The sequence below is a fragment of the Carassius auratus genome, unplaced genomic scaffold, assembly GCF_003368295.1.
Source record: "Carassius auratus strain Wakin unplaced genomic scaffold, ASM336829v1 scaf_tig00011294, whole genome shotgun sequence".
Lineage (NCBI taxonomy): Eukaryota > Metazoa > Chordata > Actinopteri > Cypriniformes > Cyprinidae > Carassius > Carassius auratus.
In genome coordinates this window covers 829,921-853,324 of record NW_020524189.1, presented here as the reverse complement: position 1 = coordinate 853,324, position 23,404 = coordinate 829,921, and the positions used below count along the sequence as shown (strand labels likewise).

The following is a 23,404-nucleotide window of genomic DNA, read 5'->3' as shown; positions in this document are numbered from 1 at the left end:
CAGATGTAAACACACAAAATGAGTAAACTAAGCAAAAAAACAATCATTCAAATTGTCCTTTGTGAAATGAGCAAAACACACTCCGACAGAATAACAAGACAACTATGCATGCCAAGTTGTCTAGTTCTCACACACACATTGAGACAGCTAATATATTGTGGCCTCTTTTCAATGCCTTCGATTAATCAACCAACATCAACAATCATCAGCCATGTAAAACACACATACAAAGGGAAAGATTGTGACCTCTTATATAAATCAGCATTCTTCATTCACACAGCTAAGCCCTTTTTTTGGGTTTTGTAATCCAGCTCCTTTGGCTGACACTCAACACACACACTGCACTATCGCCACTTCCTCTGATCATGCCAGACTGGAGCTATTTATAGACCTCTGCACACATACATGAATATCTGATTGAGGCTTAAAGGGCAGTGAATGATCAAACCATTGTGCAGCGTTCGCTGTGGTCAGGGGTTTAGAGGTTGATCGATACCAACTTTAAATCACACTATAAACACTATAATCCCTGACCTCTCCTTTGGGCAGGAGCTTCTGCTCATCTAGTTTGAAGGCAGTGCCGATTTTACGTCTGACGGTGGGCGGCTCCTCCCCGTGGTCGAGAGGGTACTCTTTCGGAAGTTTTCCTGTCAGCTCCTGAAACACAGCACACTATGTTACACTCTTAATCCAGCTGTTGTTGTGTGTGTATGAGTGTGTGAGATTAAGATTCTAGCTCTGATCAGCTCCTATGTGAGCAGCAAAGCCAGGCTTGACTATATGCAACACAATTTTCTTTTAATGAAGAACCCATATTGCAATTTTTGCAATGAATTCTTAAGTGATTTTTCTTTAAGAGATTCTGTTAAACAGTTAAAGACTTTTAAGAGTGACTGTATATTTGAACAAAGCACATCAAAAATATCAAAATTATACAAAACAGCTTCCTATGTAGACGACTGCAGATAGCAAGTAACCTCAGGTTTCCGAACAGAGCCGTTATGCTGAAGTGAGAAGTTGTTTTGATCCTCACCGCTTCTCTGATGCAGATGCTCTTGAGTTCCTCTATTCTCTGTCTCAGCGTATCCTCCAGAGCTTCCTGTCTGGCCCTCAGAGCTGCCAACATGTCCTTCTTAGCGGTCTGGGAGCTATCCGACTCTTGAGAGCCTACACACACACAAACACACACACAAAGTTGGATCAAATCTAGGGTTGACAAGGTTTTAACAAATATGTATGTGTGTTTAACCTAAAGTTCAAAGATCAGAAATGGCTAAAGGTCAAATTGGTACCTGCAGCTCCAGACTTCAAAAAGTCACAGGCTTAAACAATCAGACTGACCTTATTGCTTAGCAAGAGGGTGTATACTTCACCTCTTTCAATGCTATGAAAGGGGCAAAGTGTGTGTGTGTGTTTCCGGACAAAATTGAACAAAGGGCTCCAATGGGGCAGCATTGTTTAGCAGATACTGTGGATGTTGATCTATAAGGCATAGGTGTGTATGTCTGAGATGTTTACGAGGAAGTCAGCTAATTTTTTTGGCAAGATTGGGAAGGATTACATAACAGCAGCGATACCTTAATATTCCCACACAATGCAAAAGACATTACACCAGTGTTAGTTTACCTATGGCAGAAATTAGTCAAGGCTGTGAATGTGTATTTTCTCACAGTGAAACTATATAGCATCATGGACGGCCACCTGCATCTCTTCAGGTCTGCTATGTGTGTGTCTTTACTCTACGGCTGCAGAAGCAGCACTGAAACCCTAAATGTGTCGTGTCACTGTATATCAATATGGCATGGTATTTATATGCATTTATTCAGCCAGAATTCTTTACATTGGTCAAAAGTAAAAGTCAAGACATTTGTAATGTCTAAAAAGATTTCTATTTAAAATAATTGTTCTTTTTTATTTATTTACAAAAATTATTAACCAGTACAACTGCTTACAAGATTAATGAAAAGAATAAATGTTTATTGAGCACCAAATTAGCATGTAAGGAGCAGACTGGAGTAAAATACAGAGAAATCAGCTTTGCATCACAAGAATAAGTTAGATTTTAAAATTAAAACTTTTATTTTTGTTCTTTTAATTGTAATAATATTTCACAGTACTACTGTTGTTACTGAATTTTTGGTCAAATAAATGCAGCCTTGGTAAAACTTCTTTAAAAAAAACAGAGAAAACCAAATCTAAGCAACCCCAAACTTTTGAATGGTATGGAATTTTGGACAAAAAAATACTTGATGTTTATAAAAAAAAAAATCTTGTACACACTAAGAGCAGGGTGTTTTTATAAAAATATAAAAAGTAAATATTCCAGAATCACTCTGAACAAGAGTGTGAATTCTCGTCTCTCAGTTCTGTGTGTATGTGTGACTGGAGTATTTAGCTGCGAAGGGCTTTTCCACTCAGCCAAGTTTGGATTTGCCAAGTTGCCAAATAAATCCATAATTTTTGCTTCCCAGTGGAAAGCGCTCAGCATGGGGAGGTGAAGTGAAAGACGTTAAAGCCCATGTTGCAGGTTAACCACCACTGTCGATTAATGGGTACATAAATCACTCAAGATATGTATATCATTTTTATTTCAATGTCTCAAAAATGGTCTGTAGGGAAGTGAGTGCGTTTTGGTCGCTGTTGGTCGCTATCTATCTATCTATGTATTTATCTATTTATCTATAATCTGCGCTATCTGAATACTCTCGTCTACTACTCGTCTCTCTAGTCACTCTCAATGCTCTCAAGGTGGGCTTTGGTAAATTCTCTCCCCAAGGTGACGTAATGCAATGCATTGTGGGGGAAAGGAGAATCGTTGCAAACCACTGTAAGATAAGTCGCTTTGGATAAAAGCGTCTGCTAAATGCATACATTTATTTAATTAAAATGTATATTCCATTTTGTGATACCGAACAACATTAAATACAATGGATAACAGTTTAAATGTTTATCACCATCAAGCAAATTGCACAAATTCGTTGAAAAATTAACCCTGCAACACGGCCTTTAAGAGAAAATTAGTAATGGACACAAACTTGATCTGGGTGGGGTTCATGGGAATTCCAGAGGGGCAGAACTGTGGTGAACCTATGAAGCAAAGAAAGGCATCACACTGCACCACACAAAAACACAGAATAATTCTGTCACTAGAACAGGGCGACATTGTTCTGGAGAGCATCTCTGTGAAATCTCTCTATTCTTTCAGACACTACATATAAAAAGACAATAAATTTCTGCAGCATCTGAGTGCTTTACAAAGCAATGACACACACATGGACTTGAACAGTACCGTATTTATAACAATGCTTTACTAATAAATGTTCCTATTCATACATTGACTGACTTATCAGTGCATGTTATTCTTAGAAATTAAGCAAAATTTAATAATGTCTTCTACATTTTTGTTTTCTGCTTATATAACCCAAAATGCATAAGCAGGGAAAAAGTATACTCTTCCCCTTCAACCACCTCACTACATGTTTGATCCACTTAACAAATCCCAATGGATAAAATCAATTCCTACTCTCCAAATCCAAGTCGTACTCTACAATTTCTCTCCACAAATAACCAAATTAATTTGGGAATCCCTCAGATTACAGAAGTGAAATGGGTTGTGAATGCTGTTTCATTTTCATATTGTCTAACCAAAGCAAACTACTCCAAAATGCAGCGATGTCCAAGCCTCCACAATGATCTAATCTCTGATGTGTGGTCAATGATTAAGAGGCAGAAGACACATGGCTCAGATGAAAGGGGAGATCATATGACTGACACCAGAGTCCTGCTATGAGCGCATTTAATTCATGATACCTGACACCACTGCAGGAGTCCAAAACCAACATCAAGACAAGCTATTCTCACTCTCACCCCGTAGAAAATGTACACACTTGCCCACACCCTAAAACTCCCAGTGTATGACATCATGAGATCATAAACACTAGATTCATGCATTAAACAGGACAGAGTGTTTGAAGCCAATTGCACATTACAAGACTGAAGCTTTTTACCCTTTTTATGTTCCAACTTTCTACAGAGCTTGTTAAAGGGACATGGGAGGAAAAATTATAATTCAATGCTTTTGCATTCTCTTCACAAAAGTTTCTCTGGAGAGAACATAAATGGTTTTGAGAGTGAACGCAACGTTTTTTGGGGGAATGCAACACTTTTTCATGTGTATGCAAAGTTTCTCTGGGAATGCAATTACTGATGCAAGAGAACGCAATTTTTTTTGGAGTGAATACAAAGTTTCTTGGGGAACTGTAAGTGAATGCAAAGGTTTCTCAGGGCAACACAATACTGTTGCGCAGTGAACAAATGTTTTGCGAGTTAACATAAAGTTTCTCAGGGGAAGGCAATAGTTTTGCGAGAGAACTCAAATTTTTCAAAAATGTCAAACTACCAACAACACTTCATATGTGCATCAGGACATAATTTCCAGATGATAGCTGTAAACAGGAAGAAAGTGATCTTGTAATCGCACCTGTTTTGTGTGATTGTTTGTGCGGGTTCTGACCTGAGGACAACAGGCTTCCGCTGCTGCCGCTGATGATTTTGCCTTTGCTGCCCATGTTGGCCAGTTTGGACGTCTTGAGGGTTCCTGTTTCTGTCAGGTCTATGGCTATCTCATTCAGACTGCGTGCTGCGTGGATCTTACTCTGAGAAACAGAGACGGAGAGAGTGAATGTGCTTGCCAGCTGTGTTGAGTGTGTCAGAATTTTCCAAGAGAAGAACATTCCGCAGCTTTTAAAAGTGTAACAGAATCCTTGAGCAAAATCAGAGACAGATAGTTAGAAGTCTGTGTGTGTAAGTGTATGTGGCTCTGAGAATTGTAGCGAGATGGTTGTCTAGACGGTGAGACGGTTAGAGGTAGACCACAGAAACACACAGGAAGGTTGATGTAGTAAGAACAAGGTTATCAACCAAACACACATACACTTTGATAAAATAAAAAGTTTGGAGACAGATCCAAGAACACAAACACACACTCACTTTGCTCTGTTTGCGGTCCAGGTAAAACTGGTGTTGGCTGATGGCCATGGCCCAGATGGATTTGATGAGGGTGGGACAGGCGTACCAGGTGTGCACGGCGATGCCACTGTGACCAAACGTCCTCCGCGTTACCGACGCCCTACAGTTGGATTGAACACAAAACAACTTTATATTCACTGAATTTGATGACATTGTCAGTGCAGAAACAGATGCCAAAATGTGTATTATTGCCCAAACACATTAAAAACACTTTGTGTTTGTCATTTCAATAAATACACAGTCAAAAAACATTAGCTCCTCTAATTTGGATGAAATGTTGTGAAATATTGTGAAATGTTAAATATTCTTGTTTCAGCAGCCATTACTCCCGTCTTCAGTGTCACAATCCTTCAAAATCCTTTCAATATGCTGATTTGCTATTAATATTTATTATAACTATCAATCTTGAAACTAGTGGTGCTGTTTAATATTTTTGTCAAAACAGTGATGCAGTTTTTTCTAGTAGTGCAATAGCATCCAAGAATGCCATCCAAACTTTTGATCGATGGCGATTTTGGCGGATTGACTTACTACTAGAGACGAATGATAAAACCTCACAAAAATGCATTTCAGTTCTACTGTCTGCCATATTATTAGCCACCAGTATATTATATATATTGTGTGGGAGATTTGAAATGTGAACTGGTGTTAGCACATAATACTCCTGACAGCTTTGCAATGTATCGGCTTAACATACCACACACAGCACAGCACAGCCCACAAACACACACAGCATTTACACTGTGGTCAAACCCAGCGCACGTGTGTGTCCTGTGATGGGTTTTATAAAAACCTCCAGGCCCCTCCACTAGAACAAAGATAAACAACAGAGCCTTGTGTTCTGACTCTTATCAGAACTATATTAGTGTATGTGTGCGTTGTGTCGCATTGTGTTTAACTGAATGACAGTGAAATTAACAAGGAGGAAATACATTATAGTCCCTCATGCTGCAAAATAAATTGTTTCATCTTCGTTAACTGGTTTGCTCTCTTTCATGTCTTATTTTCCCAGCCTCCAGCATTTCTGTGAACTCCCTCTGTGTTCTCCTCGATTCTGGGCTGTCGTGGTAGTTGTTTGAACAGCGTGAATGAGGCAGTTTATCTGTCAGCATCTGAGGCAGCGTGTGCTGCTGCTTTTGGCAGTGTCTACTCTCCTAAAGAGACTATCCAGCCCTCGACACGCACTGATGATGTCATAAGGGCCTGATTAAACCCTAAACACATCCTAATATCAAAAGAGAGAGGGTAAGAACAAACTGAAGATATGAAAAATTTTTTCCCAGTTTTGACAGAATGAGAGAGCGAAGCAGAAAAACGAGATGAACTCAAACCATAACTCATTCTCTACCTGACAGACAGAGAAAACGAGGAGGGTTTGTTTTTGCTCATTTGTTCCACTTGTACTTCTACGCTGTTCTCCACAGGACACAGGAAGTCCGAGATTTCAATCCAATAACAAACAGCTAAGCTCAGTGAACACTTGTGGGCAGAATCCAACCAGAAGTAACTCAGAACATTTACCTACAAAAATTCTCTTTATGTTCAAAAGAACACAAAATGGATTTTCCTATCAAAGTTTGATATATTTTCAAGATTAAACATGAACAAAAGATGCATGTGTAGATGCTATATAACAATGTTCCTCCATTTAAATAGTACCAAAACAGCGTCACAATCTACCATATTTTACTCTTGCTGCTAGTAATAATCCAATGTATAGCTCAGAACATCATCCATCATAACTAATTCAAATGATTCCCACACTGGGATCCAAAAGAATCAAAGGTAAAACATAGACGCTGAGATCTTTCAAACTTTTTATGAGATCTAAACAAACTTGTCTTTCAAACCTTTGCTGGGTTGGAGTGAAAGTGGTACTCGCAACATGTCCCGTCAGTGTATTTGACACACTGTATGTAAGCCTACATAATCCATGACCTGTGTGTGTGAGCGGACACGTGTAGGCTGTAATGTAGATTTACCTTCTTGGGTCATGGACTTCCACTGAGAACTTCTTCTCCCTGAAGTACAGGTTCTCCAGCTGTCTCCATTGGAACACCTGCAGAGATGAGAGAACGTTTTTACAACATTCCCAAAATCTTAATCAAACAATCCACGGATGGTGCTCCAATCTCTGCAGACTGTAAACTCCTTCCAGATCAGAAAACTAAAGGAAAAGGCATTAAAATAAAATCCAGAAGGCAAGACCTAGCCAAGATATTCAAATTTCCTGTGCAAAAATGTCATTGCTTATGGTGAGTGTGAGTCTGTAAAATCCTCCTTAAGCACAGGGGAACAATGAGTCCTCCTATGTATATGTGTAGAAAGAGAGACTGTTTGGATCAAGAGATGGAGAGTGAGCGAGCAAGCAAGAATGGGAAGAGTCAGCCCCCTTCCAAGCCTCTCCTCCCTCAGGAACACACACTTCCTGTGTAGGCGGGGTTTATGGAAAGTTCAGAGTCATGTGTTTGTGTGTGTGCTATAGTAACCCCTCAAAACCCAGTGCAACAGCTTTGTTAAATTCCTCCACCTCTTTTCCTTTCATTCACTCAAGAAACCAGGTTCTGGTTCTCATTACACGCCATCACACACTCACACAGCTGTGTGCAAATCACACACTGGACTCCTGGAGCCATCAGCTGCACAGACACAAAGAAAATGCAACACAAATAGAGAGTGGCGGAAAAAGTGGTATGTATGTGGAAAAAAGAAAAATAAAGGAAAAGAGAAATAAAAAAATGATGGAAGAGAGTGGAGAGGGGAGGGGGCTGGCTTGAAGAGCTCAAGAATTTTAAGAGCCTGGGAAAACAATGGACAGATGAAGGAAGAGGGGAGGGAAGGAACATAGTTACACACACACAACTATTTCCACATATATCACTAGCAATGGGAATTTAGAGCTGGTTCCATTTTTAAAATTCTACTGGAACCAAATGATTTTCACAACATTAGGTTCTAAAAACGGTCCTTAAACAACTGCAAAATTCCACTGATGCAGATAAAATACTGCATTAAAATAGTCTTCCTGCAATTCAACTGAATGAGAGAGAAAGTCCAGCTGCTGCTAAATAATCTTTAAAGAATCAAATATCAAATAATACTAAAATAATACTAATACATATTTACATTAAATAACACATTTTATAGTAATTAAAACATTAAATAACATTCAAATATGTTACCAAAGATAGCATTGTTTTGTTTGGTACAATGTTCTCCAAACGTTCTAAACGAAATTGGTAATTCAATTCAAATTTATCTGTAAAGCACTTCAAAACTACACAGTATACCAAAGTTCTGTACTTTAAAAATAACTAATTCAGATTAAATAGAGGAACATTAAACCGGAATATTTAAAATACTTCTGATTTCCATCCCAAAATATCATAGACACAGTGCAACTGAAAAACACAGAGATGTTGAGGAAGTGAATGTTTCCTGGTGTTTATGAGATACTTTGATGGTCTCATGGGACCAAGACCAAACTTGACCCTCAACACTTTCAAAACAACTTTCATTATGGAGATACAAATCTCTCTCTCCCTAAGAAAGTGGGAGGGAGAGGAAAAAGAAAGTGAGGGAGGCTGCAATGTTCCATGTTATAATAGCCAATGAGGCATGGAGCATTAACCACACCAGAGTATTTTGGGCACAGTGAGGTGGAACTGGGGACTTCAACTATTGTTCTGGGTTGAGACAATCTCAGCTGAAAGTGTGTGCGATTTTGAGGCTTTCAGTCACGAGGAGAGGCTGTAAGAAAAGAGAAAAGACATTTCAAAGGGGGGCCATGTGCCCAGTGATGTGCTGAATCCTGGTTAGTTCTAGCACATATTTCACTGACAGCTGAACCGTGTTCCAGTCATCAAGTTGTTTGGTTATTTAGATCTCTGGAAACATGGTTAAATCATGTTCTGGACTTCAAATGATTTTAAATGAATGCTCAGGGCCATGGCAACGGGGTCCAGAGAATGGCTATGCCTGTATCTGAAAACCCCACCTCAGTTCTGATGGAGTTGATTCCAGTAAAGTCTGATGTTAGGATGCAGTCAAATGAAAAACTCAGAAACAAAAGCATGCAAACAACACACACAAATGCTGAGTGAAATAGTCTATTCTTAATCAGATGGTACCAAATATATTAAAATAAAATATATTTACAATACCATTCAAAAGTTTGGGGTATGATTTTTTTTTTTTAAAGAAATCAATACTGTTATTTAGTATTCAATAAATTGATTGAAGTGGCAGTAAAGACATTTGCAATGTTAGAACATTTTTCTATTTCGAATAAAGGCTGTTCTTTTGAGCTTTCTATTCAGCAAAAAATGCAAAACCAATGCAAAACTAGCCACTTATTGAAACTTAATCCTATCTAGAGTTCAAGCACAGAGCTAAGGATCACTAAAAACTAAGATGCCCTTGACTAAAGATATTTCTGGTTGACTAGTAGTCGTTCATTTTAAGCATTAGTCAACTAATTGCATGTTTATTAATAAACCATTTAAATCATGACAATGAGATTTTAACTGCCTACAGTCTAATAAGCACTCAAGTACACTCATAAAACTTGCTACAGCACACTGGCAGAAGTAATGATCATGAATGTGTCAGGGAAAAACAGTAAAATTAATCTGCATCAACATTTTAATAATCTATTGATAAACTAGTGTTTGATACTGACTCGTCCTCTCCACAGTAGTAGATGTGCCTGCATGCAAGTTTCGTACGTATTACATAATTTGAGGATATTTGCTTTTCAGATTTGTATTGTTTATTTGAAAGTAGACATTACACTCTCTATAGATATATTTTTCATGTCTGTAAGGCAAGTATACACCGAGTTTCAAGTCAAAAAAAAAAATTTCTGTAACAAAGCAACTAACACAATTTTGGTCAACCAAGCCTCTTCTCGTAGTCTAAAGATTAGTCAACTATTAGGGGCAGCCCTCCTAAAAACCAAAACAATTATCGGGAAAGTTCCAATATAAGGGTAAGGGAGTCTCAGTGTAAACGTCATAAGAGTTTCATCACTTTGACTCACATTCATTGGATTTACTTTTAATATAACGTACAACGCCCATGCTGCAGTCTGTCTGTACAAAGAATATTACAACAAGCCCCCAACCCCCTCTCTCTCTCTCAAAAGACACTCAGAAACACTCAGGAAGACTGTGCGTGTGTGGCATGGTATTCACGAAGCCGGAGCTATAACGAGTGCTTATGAGAAAAGACAGGAAATTGGAAAGGTCAAAGGTCACTAGCAGCAGACAGGATGAAAACAATCACCGGTGACTAAAGGGTTGCAATACCATGATTCATAAGTACAACGTCACATCTGGCTAGAAGGGCAGCTATACACTTCTTAGATTTGCTGTGCTGTTCATGTTTTACAAGGCAAGAATCTTTCAGTTAGTCGAGCTAATGAGCTGATCCAAAACATTCAGATACAGCCACACACATGCCAGTTTTTGAGGAATGGTCCCGGATTCATCAGATGCACTAATGTTTCCAGTATGTTTTGTGTTGTCAGGGCGATTCTGCAATTCTGCGTGTGTCTGCTGCTGGGTTTCCTGTTGCGGGTTTTGGAGTCAGCGAGGCTGCTGGAGGGAGTTTAGCTAGAGAACAATAGCTCTTGAGAAACAGACACACCCCAATTCAAGATGAAACCATAAATGTACCTGTCACACCTCTGTGAAACGTTTTAATTAGTTGGAAACTAACTCACAGAGTCTGCAACTTTTAGTGTGTGGCATATTTGGCATATTTAGAGATGGAGAACAGCCGCAAACCATTAGCGCATGTGAGCTTTTCGTCAAAACATTAAAACGTGCATGTGATGAAGGCAAACTGTGCAGTGAGAACATTAGTGGAAATGACCCATCTGAAATGCAGATCAGTGGAAAGTTGCAGTCTGGCATTTGAACATAGAGCTAGATGTCTGATCGTTCTCTGTGATTAAAGTAATAGTTCGCACAAGACATATTGTCATTATTTACTCACTTTCATGTTATTTCATTTCAAACCTGTAGGACTTTCTTTCTTCTGTAGAACATTAAAGAAGATATTTAAAAAATATATGTAATTGCTTAGTTTTTTTTCCTATTCAATGAAAGTCAATAGGGTCCAATATTGTTGTGATTTGCACTGTATCAACAAAAACACTTAAATCTTTTGTGTTCTACAGTACAAAAAGAAGTATTACAGGTTTGGAGTTTTGGTTGAACTATCCCTTTAAATTGTCATCCAGGTTTAGTTGGATTTGTCAATAAAACTATAATTTTGTTTAGTTTGCATCTGTGGCATTTTTGCAGACGCATCAGTTCTTCTCGCTGGTTTATTTTCCCTCCATTCTGAGCTGCTCTCCGCTATGTTGTTTCATTTCAACTTTCGATTTCTGTAACAGATCCTTCTCTGTAAATAGGCCTGAGTTTGGCTTTGCGCTTGGCTGGATTTTCTGCTTTGAACACTATTTTTAGCTTGCGGTTTTGGGAAAGGATTTCTGTTCCTCACCACAGGCTGAAGTTTTTGCCTGTCCTTTGGAGAGAACTTAAACACGAGTGTGTGCTGTGAGAATGGAAAACCAAAGCCATCGGGACACACACCTGAAGTAAAGTCATTCCCAACAGCAAGCGTTTCTTCTGACTGAGACGGATTTGTAGCATTTCAGTTGCCTGGTGTCGCTGATCGTCTGTCTGGAGGTTTGACAGTCTCTGTCTAAAGTTTCAAAAAACGCTATGGGGTCAGACCGCCAGAGGTCATGACCTATCTGAAGTCACTACACCCAAGTGTCAGACGGTCAGATTTCTCTTGGTTGACGTCATGAGGTTAAGCAAAGGTGATCAGGTGATGAACACATATTCATATTCATACACATGCACAAACACACAACTGAAGAAAGTTTCAAAACAAAGCATAAGGGAAACTGCTTACATCCATTGTATATTTTCTGCAAAGCAGAGAGTTTTAAAGTAGGATTTTTTTCTCTCCCTCATGAAGAAACAAAGAGCTTTTCTTAAAAAGCTACATTTTAAGTAGTAACTATGGATCTGGGTGGTTGCCTAAGTCAAAAAAATAATTTGTCCATTTTATCGCCTGACAAGTAAGTCTGACCACTTAGAAAAGTAGTGGCACACCTCTCCTCAACAAGTGTCATAATTTAAGGTCTTGATCATGTCTGTAGCACAAATGGTGTGGGGAGAATTATGCCAAGCACTACTAATTACCATCAGGGAGGAACAACTATTACGGGATGACCAAGATGAAGAGATGTGCAGGGAGGACATACAGAAGTCAAACTGTAGTAAGTCCACAGAGGATAGGCGGTCTTACCTTTCTTGGTTTGACTTTGTCCTGGTAGTCATATTGAAAAATGCCTTTATAACTCAAACCCAGCCACCACGGGATTCCCTGCTTATCCTGAGAAAGAGAAAGAGTGAGAAAAAGAGAGCATTAATGCACACACACACGAAGCAATAAGAAAAGAAGTGTCAGCTCATGGTTGATGACAGAACGATTATCTTAAACACACTGAGTCTTCAGCATCCTTTAACACTTAAGTCAAGAGCGATACTATAGGTCGTGAGAATGTGTGTGTGTGGACTGACGGCTGTGATTATACATTTTTCCTCAGAGCACACAGACCCACCTTAACAGCGTAATAATGCACTCCATATGTGGGTAACGACTCCACTATACTCATATAACTGTGAGAGAGAAGAAATAAAAAATCACTGACAGTATGTTATGGATTTTACATATGCAGACAATTTGCAATAGCAGTACACATGGGAGTGGATCTCAGGAGTAGTCACTGAGACTTGCAAAAACAAGCAAACAAAAAGTGTTTGGATACTTTAGGCAGTTACATTTTCACACTTTTCAAGCAAAACATTTTCCTAAAAGAGGATTTAGTACGGAACAAGTATAAAAGAACACATACTGTATCCGAAATTAAAGGTAGAGTTCACTCAAAACAAAAAAATACTGCATTCTGTGGAACACAAAAAAATGACAAAATAAAAAGTCAACACTGTTTATAAAGCATGAAATCTCATTGGTTGTCACACGTCATGTGACCATATGTAATAATTTTGTTTGATGTTTGTGTTGCCAATGACTCCACTGATTCATAAAATGGACAAAAACTGTTAAAATATCTTATAATCTTTTTTGTGTTCCACAAAAGTTACTATTTGGAATGACATGAGGGTGACCAAATGTCATTTTATTTTTGGGTGAACTATTCCTTTAAGATAAAATGCTTTTCAATCAAATTTAGATAAACATTTTTGGTCATGAAATTATTCTTTACTTACTTGACGATAGCCTGGCCTCTGGACTGTCCGCTTAGCTTCTTATAGTGCTCAATGACCCGGTCCTCACTACAAAACAACATATACACACACACAGATTAGCGGCAAAAGATGACAATGCTCATGAGAATGTGACTGTCAGCTTACTTCAATTTAACAGGAACACCAAACAGATAAGTGAAAGCTTCCAGATGTACAGAGAAACAGCCAATAACACACATCACCATGAAGGAGATAAGCTCATTCTTAGAACAGGAAGTACAACGGCCTGCTCAATATGTGGGAGTGAGTATGTCTCAGAACGGCAGCATCTGTGAAACACTTCATTCGCATCAAATAATCGAGGAAAATTAGGTTAGAGAATTATTCTGGGGAATCCTTTCCCATGGTGCTCAGAGAACACAGAGCGGATACATCTCATTAATACCTCTCCATTATCAGCTGACAGCAGTGTGTGTGTGTGTGTGTGTGTGTGTGTGTGTGTGTGTCTCACCAGTATGCGAGTGAAGGGTGCTCCTTCAGTGCTTGTGTAGGCAGTGCTGGCAGTTTCTTCAGATCAGCCCTTGTAGCATCATTACTGTAAAAATAACACAAAATGCTCAGAAAAAGAAGCACCTAACAGAGCGAAAAATCAGTCAATCAGAATCCAGGAAAAGAAACAGAAGACACAGAATAATAATAATTTTGCAAATGATAATTTTTTCACATGACCTGTCTTTTTCTTGGAAATGACAATCAGGGTATTCATGCATACAAAATGTGCACACCATATATAATGCATAATGCAAAAATTAAGGTAGTGTGGTAGTGAGGCCATTCTGAAAACAGAATGATGGAGAAGTTGAGAGAAAGTGTAAGATTGAGTAAAAAAAAAACAGTGACAGAATAAAGCTGGAAGGATGCACATGTGACAGATTTGTAGCCGAGATACTTTGTGTAGAAAGAGTCTGTGTAAGTGTGTGTGAGAGATGGAGAGAGCCAGAGGTTAGTGTGTGTAATTTAACACTGTTTATCCTCTGCATTCCATTTCCTCCCCTCTGTCTCTGTTCCCAGGGTTCACACCCCCATATCTCTCTCTCTCTCTCTCTCTCTCTCTCTCCATCTCTTGAATCATGTGCATGTGCTTATGTGGGAAGGAGAGTTTGATATACGCCACAAATCGGATCTGCTTTCACTCTGCAATGACACACTGATAGAGACTTCGAAGGCATGTGAGTGTAAAAGAGGTCACTGGAGGGTGATTCATTCATTCAAACCAGCCTCTTACCTCGTGAAGTCTCCTTTAGCTTCCTGTGGGAGAAAAAAAGACATATTTTAGTATCAATAATTAGTGTTTGATGGTAGACCAGACCGCTTGGAAAGATCGTATCCTCTGATACACAGAACGGTGGATGTGTGTCTCAGTAGGGGATGTAGTCACAGCCATCTGGACTGAATCCTCCAAAAGTTCAAACACGCATAACATACCTGATACTGCACCTGAATCATACATACACAGAGTCATAAAGGAAAACCCATATTTCTCTAAAGTATTTCACTTGTATGGATAACTTATAGTACAAAGGAAACATCCTGTTTTAGTTTTAAAATAAAGCACCCTGTCAGACTGAAATACTGTAGTGACCTGAAAATGACTCTGAAACGCTTACACATTTTTATTTGAGATATATGAACTTTATTAAAGGGGGGGTGAAATGCTATTTCATGCATACTGAGTTTTTTACACTGTTAAAGAGTTGGATTCCCATGCTAAACATGGACAAAGTTTCAAAAATTAAGTTGTACGTTTGAAGGAGTATTTTTGTTCCCAAAATACTCCTTCCAGTTTGTCACAAGTTTCGGAAAGTTTTTTTCGAGTATGGCTCTGTGCGGAATTTCCTTATTTGGGTCCTAAGGCACTTCTGCCGGAAGAGCGCGCGCTCCCGTATAGCGAGGCTGAGCACAGACATTTCACTGATCAGAGCGATTCACTGATCAGAGCGAGAGCGTCGCGAAAAGTCACAAAAGAAGTGTGTTTTTGGTTGCCAGGGCAAGACAACCCTGCACAGATTCCCAAAAAAAAAACAGCATTAAGGGACCAGTGGATGGAGTTTATTTTTACAGAGCATCAACAGAGTTGTGCAAGTGTTTTTATTTGTTCCCTGCATTTTGAAGATGCTTGTTTTACAAACAAGGCCCAGTTTGACGACGGATTTGCGTATCGTTTATTTCTTAAGGATGATGCAATCCCAAGGGAAAAGGGTCACGATCGTGTGTTGGAACCGCAGGCGATGAGTAAAACTGCTTCAAATATCTCTGCCTCCTTGTTAGTGCGTCCCCTCCCATGCCAGAGACCCGGGTTCGAGCCCCGCTCGGAGCGAGTCGTTGCTGCTGCTGCTCTCGTTCAGTTTCAGCCTCGGGATCTGATTCTGGATCATAAATAAATGGCTGAATCTGACTTTAAGCCATGGTTTGTTTTGGATGATGGGTTTTCCCTCACGGTAATGTCACAGCTTCCACATGCTCTCAACGCAAAAGCCTATTCGCGCTCGTGATTCTTTAGCTCCGCCCACACATCACGCCTCCAGCCGGTCGTGTTTTTCCAGGAAAAATCGGTACAGACTATCTTTCTCTTATGAATATAATAAAACTAAAGACTTTTTGGAGTTATGAAGGATGCAGTACTACTCTATAGGTACTCAAGATTAACAAGATATTGAGTGAAAATGAGCATTTAACCCCCCCTTTAAGGTTTATGAAGGTGCACAAAATTATGAACAGCCCCACATGATCTTACCTGTAAGGTAAAGGAGGCCAGTTCAAACACCACCTCGCTGTCCACCTCTATGAGCTCCTGGAGACAGACAGAGAGAAAGAGACCCTTCAGTTCAGGATCACAGCAGACAGGACATCTCCATTAATCTGTCTCTTATCTTATCTCTCTCTTTTAATGACCTGATCTGCTTACTTATCACTGAAGAGTCTATGCAAATCACTTCAGCTATTTCCTGTGTAATCAATAGCAGGACAAAGCCACATACACACACATGTTTTAGGTGAGGGGGTTTTTGAAGTGTGGGGGGTCTTGATTACTTCAATGACAAAGTAAAATGGAGCGATTCATTACCTTTGCTTAACAAGAATTTCAGGAATGTCACACACATTCACACTCTCTCTCTCACACACACACACACACACACACACACACACACACACACACACACAGTACTGGCGTATATCGGAAAGCAGACTCTAGAGTAAAGTGTGAGCAATGAGCTCATGGTAGGAATGTGCGGTATGTGACTAGTGACACACACACACACACACACACACACATACTCAAATTTTGGAAGAATGAAGCACTTTTATTAAAACAAATAAAAATGGCAGAATAACAGTAATGCACAGCTGAATTTTTAGCAGCCATCACTCCAGGCCTTCAGAAATCATTCCAGTGATTCCCTGCTCAAGATATATTTCTTCTTATTATTATCAATATTGAAAAAAGTTGTGTTGCTTATATTTTTGTGGAAACAGTTTTTCTTTTCAACAAAGTTCAGCATTTATTTCAAATTTAAATTAGTGTTGGGTGATCTGGTCATTTTTCAAATCGTCTTCTCTTCAGCCTGTGAGATTGACGATACACCATATTATTGTGCATGGGTGGAGAAAGAGAGAGACTCTTTGTTCTTGTCATAGCAGAACTATTTGTTTTTTTTAAGGTGCTCGTGATAGAGCCTATGGAATCACCAATAATTGGAAAATATACTTTCACACATACTGATAAACTAACGTTAAATATAAAATACTGTATTTAAAACAGTTCATATATAGTCGGACAAAACTGTCATATTGCGTGTCCTGTGACAAATTTGCCACATCTACGCACGGAAGTTATCAGCCTAAATGTTCTGCAAAATCAGTCAACGGTGAAAATCAATAGTAGATTTAATTTAAAGTCCAACAGTTTAACACTAATATTGGACATAAAACACATTAAGTATTAATTATTCAAAACAGGTAAGATAAATTTGGACTAAGGTTCAACTGAACTGATGGATCAGTCATACATCGCTCCGGACTGCGCACCTCATGACGAGCTCGACGCACCGCTACAGAAACAAAATGAGATGCATTCTAACATAACTGTGGCATTAAACTCAGTAAGTGCTCTTTAAAATATTGCACATATATAAGCCATTCAGATTTCTTGTTAAAGTGCAATGAAATTCCTTATATCTGCAGACGATGTACGTTGATGTACGTCTAGATATCGTCAAATACACAATACTATCGTCTGTCGGCACTTTTGTGAATCATAGTATGTATAATGTAATATATGTATAAATGTAATATATGTTAATATATGTGCTAGTGAAGGTATTCTGCACATTCTTACAGTACTATCAGTGAATCAGCACTGCCATTATGTCTTTTTCTAGAGAAATCTGTAACGTGGAATTTATAAGGTGCTCCATAGTCAGGAGTGTGGAGGTCCGCATGCGCGACCAAAATAAAAAATGCGTTATATAAATATGTTCTGACAGCACATTTGCGTACCGACATGGTTGACAGCTGTTAATACACAATTACCATAAACTGTACTATATAAGTTTTATTTTCAACCTGAAAGTATACATCTAGTTTATCCCATGCCGTTTTCAAAGCACAATGCAAATCTGTGACATTCATTGACTGACGCTCTTTAATCAGCAACAGTGCTAAATCCGGAAGCACGTATACTTACTTGGCGGCAACCCACCAAAATAAAAGCCTGCTGATTTTAAGTTTGAACATGATGAAAACACTTTAATTTATATCTTTTTAGATGCTTTTATCCAAAGCTACTTAAAATTGGGGAATACATAAAGCATAAAGCGATTCTTCTTAAAGAGGCAAACTAAGAAATAGTAGTAAATATTAGCATTTTATTTGTAAGTTTACTATAAAATAATTGTGTTTGTATTTAATACTTTTATTTTTAATAATATTATCACACACTATTATTTAGTTAATTTACTATAATTTTATTTTAAAAAACCTGAAATAAAGTGCAATAATATTATAACTATTATTAATTCATTTTTTATAGTTATATTTAATGGGTCACGCTATATGCAGTGTGAGGACCTAACCAAATCTCCAGGTTCTCTTATGAGAACCAGGCTGAAAAAATTATGTGCACCCTGTCCATAGTCATAGATGGAAGTAACAAATGGATGTATGGGGTATACGCTAATACTGCCCTCTAGTGATAGAACATTGACAACTGTTTACCTTATAGATGCAGGACTTTGCATTGAGAAAGAACAACTCTATTGTGGCATTGTCCTTAAGGTAAGAGATGCTTTCTATGTAGAACCTGTAGAAGAAAAAAAAAGTACATCAAAATATGTCTAAAGTTTAAAAACATTACAGTATACACAATTTACAGATTAAGACAACCAAACATATTTGTTTAGTTGTGATAATGTGATTTAAAATTGTTCAGTATGAGTTACCATCCACTTTAGCGGGTTCATTCAGATAGTTTAAAAGAAACAATGTATTAAATACGCAGACTCAAAGACCAATCAGTAGAGGGCATCATAAACGCTATTTCCTCTTGCTGTCTCCATCCATCTCAAAACCCACAAAAAGAAAACCATTTCCACTCTGCAAGCTTCATTTAGCAGTCAGATTAGAGTTAGCCGGGAACTTCAACAACAAACAAACACATAAATAAGTAAATCAGCATAAATAAATAAGCGTTCTCAGCATGGCATTTTTCATTTCAGCTGAAGGCTGAGGCTGTGACATTATCACATGGACTGTTACACAGACACACACATGCATAGACATATATGTTAAGATGTATGTAAACTGATAATATGACCTTGAACATACAGTGAGACATACAATGAACATAAAATTAACCCTATGACACGATACACGAAGACATGTGCTTTAAATCCATGGCTGACTGTTAAAGTAGCGAGAGAAATGCGAGTCAGAAAACGAGTGAAAGTGAGAGAGATTAAAGTGATTAGAAATGTACTGACAGCTGGTTTAATTTAAGATGTGAGTGAGACAAAGCCTTACACGCATCAAAGACTTGAGCTCACTCCAATCAATAGCCCAATCACGAGCAGAAAGGACAACACACACATGCACACAACGATTCACACAGGACCTCATGCATGAATTTAAACCGGGCCTCTGCTCTAATTTAAACTGCATTGACGTGCAATAGCTTAGGGAAAAGAAATGCAACTCTGCATGCAGCTATTAGAGCAAAATTTGCATGCACGTAAGTGTTTGTGTCTGTGTGTGACCCAGAAAAGCAAAGTGATGCAAGTGGAACTGAAAGAGTGAAAAGCAATCCACATGTGTCCCAACAAATGGGTAAAATGCTGGGCTATTTTAATGCTGAGCTTGACAGCAATAAACCAGCATCCACCCACAGCAAGCATGGTGATGTATGACTGTGTGTTGAGTGCAACTCACACAGTAAAATACTGTGAGGAAGCACACAAATGTCCCCACTTAAACTCTTTTGCACACAGAGTCATAAAAACACACAAGCAATAAATATAAAGGCTGCTCTTTGTATCGGTCATATTTTGAAGCAGATGCAATTAAAATCTGAACGAATCAACCCTCCCAGCAGATATCTGCTCATGCTCTGCAATTCAAAAACAGTCTGATTAATACTCTGCTGTTGCCATGGTGCTAAAATGCTGGGGGTGTTAATGAGAGGAACAGTAGATTGCGATTGGCTGTTTTTCAGTAACTGCCAGTGAGTTTTATTGGTTAACTGACCCCACTAATTTGAAATAATAAACAAATAAATACAAAACCTCAACGCCAAAACACTCTGATCAAAGTGTTGGACAGTGTACATGACAGTGTTAATGTATTAGGTCTTGGCAGAATAGATCTACTACATGCTGCTGCAGCAGAGCAAGTACAGAGACTTGCTACTGCCAATACATCCACAACATGCTGCTGTGAGCTGCTGCAAATATAACATACATGATATGACCCCACTAGCATACATGAATCACCTCATAGCAGATCTATACAGGTGAAGCTGGGGAAGGAGGAGGGTTTCTGAAGCAAGCTGCACTACTATGGCAAGTTGTAGTAATATATTTGAATGTTGAGCAGTGAGTTTATTTGCTACCAATACAGGAGAGAGCCAACCAGCTGTGCCATGTGATATTGATGTCAATACATCAGACTGAGTTAGACCTATCGGACTCCGTCATCAGCGTTCCATGCCAGAGCTCTGTATATATGTATATAAATGACCCTGGACCACAAAACCAGTCTTAAGTGTAATTTTTTTCTGAAAGCTGACTAAATAAGATTCCCATTGATGTGTGGTTTATTAAGATTGGACAATATTTGGCCGAGATACAACTATTTGAAAATCTGGAATCTGAAGGTGCAAAAATTTCAAAATACTGAGAAAAATCGCCTTTAAAGTTGTCCAAATGAATTCTTAGCTATGCATATTACTAATCAAAAATTAAGTTTTGTAAATTTGTGGTACCGAAATGTAAAAAATATCTTCATTGAACATGATCTTTACTTAATATCTTAATGATTTTTGGCATAAAAGAAAAAATGATTAATTCGACCGATACAGTGTTTAAAAAAATAAATAAAAAGAAAAATATATTTTTTTAACACTGTTTATCCTCTCTTTCTATATAGACATATATAACTTCTAGATGTATGGTTTATTATATATTTTATTTTATATTAGTCATATTATTAATTACAACATTAGAAATATGTATGTATCTATCAATATTTATAAAAGTTTATTGTAGTTTTGTGGTGTTTTTGTTTTTTGTGGTGCAGCTGTACTTACCTAACGCAGAAGTAAAGCACAATGGGTCCAGATTTCTTAGGAAACTCATGCTCCAGAACACGACGATCTAACTGCAACCAGCTGAAATGACCCCTGAAAACATATCCCAAGAGAAATGACTGACAGCATCTGTAACAGCTACCGGAAATGCCTTGCAAAATCTTATTTTCTCATTCATAGCGTCACATAACGTCATAAAACATAATGTAGAAAATGAGCCAGAAAAGTTTGGGATCAGAATGTTTTTTAATGTTTTTTTTTTTTTTTACAGGGGTTTCTTATGCTCATCAATACTGTATTTATTTGATCAAAAATACAGAAAAAAATTTAATATTGTGAAATATTATTATGATGTAAAATAACGTTTTTTTATTTTTTTATATATATACATTAACATGTAAAATGTGATTCAAAGCTGAATTTCCAGCATCATTACTCCAGTCTTTAGTGTCACATGATCCTTCAGAAATCATTCTAATTATGCTGATTTATTATCAGTGCTGGAAACCGTTGTGCTGTCCATTATTTTTTTGGAACCTGTGATCCTTTTTTTCAGGATTCTTTGATGAATAAAAAGTTAAAAATAAGAGAATTTAAGAAATTCAAACTTTTATTCAGCAAGGATGTGTTAAATTAAGAAGTGATAGCAATATTTTGAGATAGATTTATATCGTTAGGAAAGATTTATATTTTGAAAAAAAAATAAAATACATTTGGCAGGACAACTGTTGCCGATATTGATAATTCTAAGGATCATGTTTTTTCTGTATTTTTAATCAAATAAATGCAGCCTTGATGAGCATAAGAGACTTCTTTAAAAAAAAACGTTACAAGCCTTACTGATATCAAACTTATGACTGTTACTCTGTTACTGTGTATATATATATATATATATATATATATATATATATATATATATATATATATATATATATATATATATATATATATATATACACTACCATATATTACCTAATACATTTGATAAAATACAGAAATATATATTAATAAATATTTATATAATTTATTAACATGTTATTTTGATTTTGTGAAGCACATGAGTAAAGACCGAAATGCATTTGTTCATTTGCATGATGTCCTTGGCAAATGCAAACTGTCAACCTCTCGTAGGGAGGGATGTATAGCTGGGTGGATCAAAGGTCACCTGACAACATTTCAAAGTCTTTGGAAACTACAAATAAAATATTCCACCAAGCACACCAGCAATGAGAACAGACGGAACGCTTCTCTTGAGAAAGAAATCACACAAAGATACATCTAACAAATGTCGCACAGCAGTAGGTCACACTGTGTAGGACTAAATGAAGAGCTGGTTGTCATAGAAAGTGAAGAGGGGAGAAAGAGGGAAGGCAATCATCTCCCTGTGGAATTATCACAGCATGCTCACTCATCCAGTCCTGGCACAGTCAGAGAGCTGAACTGTTCATGATTACACCTTTTCTTATAGGTTACAGGCAGACGTAATATTTAATAGGATGTCTTAGGTATACGTACGTTTCATCTACATAAGAGATTCCAAAATATTCCTTCTCCTTCAGGTTAAAATGGGACGCCACCAAGTCTAGAAGATCCTTTGCCATTAGCTTGGGCTGAAAGAGACAGAAAGAAAGAGAAACAGGTTTCATCACAATGGAGATCTTTTGGTTCAGAATGTACACACACAGGCCAAAACACCCAGATACACACACACACACACACAAGGTCAGCAAGTTGGCAGGCTGTGAGCGTTGTATTCTGATGAGTATTGATGCAGTGCAGTGACTCTGCAATTTAATGCCGACTATGTCTGTCTGCAGTCTGTGCGTGTTGCATCTTGAACAGAGTTTGATTTGCTGCACAAACAGTATCGGAAATATGCTCATGAAACTGAGATATTTGCTTTTAAGAAGGATTAATCATTATTTTTAACAATACAAAGATGTACAGAGCAATCTTGAAAACCGAGAGACACACCAGTCACAATGTCTCTGATTCTGCAAACTTTGGGCTTTCCCTTTTTGTGTAAGTGAGTCAGTGTAAAGTGTGTGTCAGAACCAGTGTGTGGTAAACCATTGGTGTGCCTCTAGCTGAAATCACTGGTGTCCTGGGACAGCTTTGTACAACTTACCATCCTACCAATATATCCACACACAACCATTAATGAGAAAAATCATTTAACTTTCCTTGACTTCTTGATGTCTATGTCATATTCACAATAATTTTG

The 23,404-nt window shown here is 37.9% G+C and overlaps 1 protein-coding gene across 12 annotated transcripts in view; it reads right to left on the bottom strand.

The window, feature by feature from the left end:
- The window catches only part of LOC113073063 (FERM domain-containing protein 4A-like), a 127,433-nt gene that overhangs the window by 8,385 nt on the left and 95,644 nt on the right, over nt 1–23,404 (bottom strand). For 8 of the 12 annotated variants that reach the window (XM_026245960.1, XM_026245959.1, XM_026245956.1 and 5 more), the window contains 14 exons: nt 22,696–22,790; nt 21,181–21,273; nt 18,597–18,681; nt 16,117–16,173; nt 14,608–14,630; nt 13,834–13,917; nt 13,344–13,409; nt 12,674–12,731; nt 12,358–12,444; nt 7,011–7,087; nt 4,990–5,131; nt 4,514–4,655; nt 1,034–1,167; nt 535–657 (listed from right to left, as the gene is read on the bottom strand). In XM_026245960.1, the coding sequence (XP_026101745.1) occupies nt 535–657; nt 1,034–1,167; nt 4,514–4,655; nt 4,990–5,131; nt 7,011–7,087; nt 12,358–12,444; nt 12,674–12,731; nt 13,344–13,409; nt 13,834–13,917; nt 14,608–14,630; nt 16,117–16,173; nt 18,597–18,681; nt 21,181–21,273; nt 22,696–22,790 (1,266 nt within the window). The remainder of the gene's footprint in view (nt 1–534; nt 658–1,033; nt 1,168–4,513; nt 4,656–4,989; nt 5,132–7,010; nt 7,088–12,357; nt 12,445–12,673; nt 12,732–13,343; nt 13,410–13,833; nt 13,918–14,607; nt 14,631–16,116; nt 16,174–18,596; nt 18,682–21,180; nt 21,274–22,695; nt 22,791–23,404) is intronic. The other 4 variants (XM_026245958.1, XM_026245952.1, XM_026245957.1 and 1 more) reach the window with 1 other exon arrangement.